General features: G+C 61.8%; 1 protein-coding gene across 1 annotated transcript in view; it reads left to right on the top strand.

Annotated features, from left to right (window-relative positions):
• The first annotated feature begins 1,264 nt into the window (after positions 1–1,264).
• Positions 1,265–2,073, top strand: part of KIF1A (kinesin family member 1A) — a 39,892-nt gene continuing 39,083 nt past the window's right edge. Inside the window, 1 exon segment of the mRNA XM_035900067.1 lies at positions 1,265–1,370. Coding sequence (XP_035755960.1) covers positions 1,265–1,370 — 106 coding nt within the window.

The following is a 2,073-nucleotide window of genomic DNA, read 5'->3' on the forward strand; positions in this document are numbered from 1 at the left end:
AGCTGTATTTCTCATTTCCACAGTGGGAAAACCCATCTTGCCTTGAAGACCCGTCCTTACTGCTCCGCTCCCTTCAGGTCGTGGTCCGTGTAACCGGGCTGTGCCGTTGCTTGCTCTGCATCGCCTCCCTCCCACTGGCAGAGACGAGGCTCCAGGAGCCCCGGGGCGTTTGCACAGAGCCTTGCAGAAGCCTTGCAGGCAGGGACACCAGTGGGGCGGGTGCCTGCCTGTGCTGCGGGGTGCTGAGCTGCTCTTCCCCATGGGAAGCTCAGCAGGGATCAAGGGAGCAGGGGGCGCGCAGGGGAGGGGATGGGATGGATGTTAGGAGGTGGGAATGGGTTTTGTCAGGGCTGATCCTGAAGGACCCGATGGTCAAGGGAAGGACCCCAGCATCCTTTTCCAGTCAATGCTAGTGAGGCTTAACTGGGACTCGGGAAAGGTGGGACCAGCTGGGGAGAGCCTGGAGGCCAACACTGGGATGAGCGTCTGCTCTGGGAGATGTTAGATGAGAGCGTTTGGGTTCATCTTGCGAGGCTTGTAATTAATAATTGATTAGCAAAAGGAGTGGAAAAATGGTGGTGCGCCGGGAGCTCCAGTGCGGGGCGATGGCCGCTGGCTCGCTGGCTGGCACTGCTCCTGCTGACACCGCTGAATGAGCAGCAAATACCAGCGCTTGCGTTTGGCAGTCGCCCCCTTTCCCGACACGAATTCCACTGTTGTCCTCCCCCCCCTCCCCCAGTCCCGCTGGCCGGTCCCTGCCCTGCTGGGGCCGCAGTGGAAGCAGGAGGTTCAGGCGATGGGCAGGGGGCTGTGGGCTTGCCTGCGAGTGAGGGGCTGCCTGCTCAGCACTGTTGGCACCCCGGGGTGGAAAAACTGCCAGGCTGATGCTGACGGCGCCTATGTGGCCCTGTCCCCTGCTGCAGGCGCCCAGCGAATGGTGCCGCGGGCTGATGGAGACTCTGGGTGCTGCCCTGGGTAAGGGCAGGGATATCCCCTGGGACAAAGCCGGGGGTCCTGACCCAAGACAGAATGGGGAGGCGGGAGAGGCAAGTGCAGTCGGATGAGGGATGAAACAAAATGTCCTCTCTTGGGCAGAGGCAAGCCAGCCTTCCTGGGAGGTTTCGTTGCACAAGGCTTTCTGTTCATTTTTCTGGCACGGCTGCGAGATGGGGACTGGGACACGAGCTTTTCTAACCCCCTCCTCTTCCCTCCTTTCAGGACAGCCACTGCTCCCTGCTAGCAGGACCCACCTCCGTCCGGCGCGATGGCGGGAGCATCCGTGAAGGTGGCGGTGCGTGTCCGGCCCTTCAACTCCCGGGAGATGAGCCGGGAATCTAAATGCATTATCCAGATGTCGGGAAGCACCACCAGTGAGTGCCGGTGTCGGGGGGCAGAGGGGCTTGGGAAGGCTTTGGGTGCTGCCTAGGGAGGAGCATGCACGGGCCAGCCACAGCAGCGAGCACTGGGCTGTCGGGGTCTTTGGTGTGGATGCCTGTAGCACTGGGTGTTGTTTGGAGGAGGGAATCGGGGGGAGGTCTGGGTGTGTGTCACCTTTCCCGCAGGGAAATGCAGTCCCGTGGTGGGATCTACGTGGCACTGAGCCCTTGGGTTTGGGTGGTACTAAATGGGGTAGCATCCCCCGGCAAGCAAAGGGGGAGGAAGAATCAGAAGTAAACGCCAGTGCATGGATGCAGGGCTGAGGGTGCCCGGCCTGTGGGCACCTGCTGAAGCATGGAAACCATGCACCGGCCTGTGAGCAGCTCCCAGCAGCGCTGCCTGCCCCGGTACCCAGCACTGCGGCGATGTGCCGGGACCCATCTCTGCCCCCATGGGGCTTGGAGGGGCAGGAGCAGGGTTTGCCGAGGGGATGGTGTGCTCGGGGAGGGAGGATGCAGCACGGGGGCTTGGGACCAGCTGTCCTGCCAGGAGCTAGCCCAGCACTTGCCGCTCTTCAAATAATGTCTGCTGAAAGCATGGGCTGGGAGAGGAGGCCAGATCCCTCCTCTTTGGTTCTGGAAGCCTCCAGATGGGACAGCATCTAAAATAACTCCCTGCTGCCTGCCTGGGGCTTGC

The sequence above is a fragment of the Egretta garzetta genome, unplaced genomic scaffold (genome assembly GCF_000687185.1).
Source record: "Egretta garzetta isolate BGI_Z169 unplaced genomic scaffold, ASM68718v1 scaffold448, whole genome shotgun sequence".
Classification (NCBI taxonomy): domain Eukaryota; kingdom Metazoa; phylum Chordata; class Aves; order Pelecaniformes; family Ardeidae; genus Egretta; species Egretta garzetta.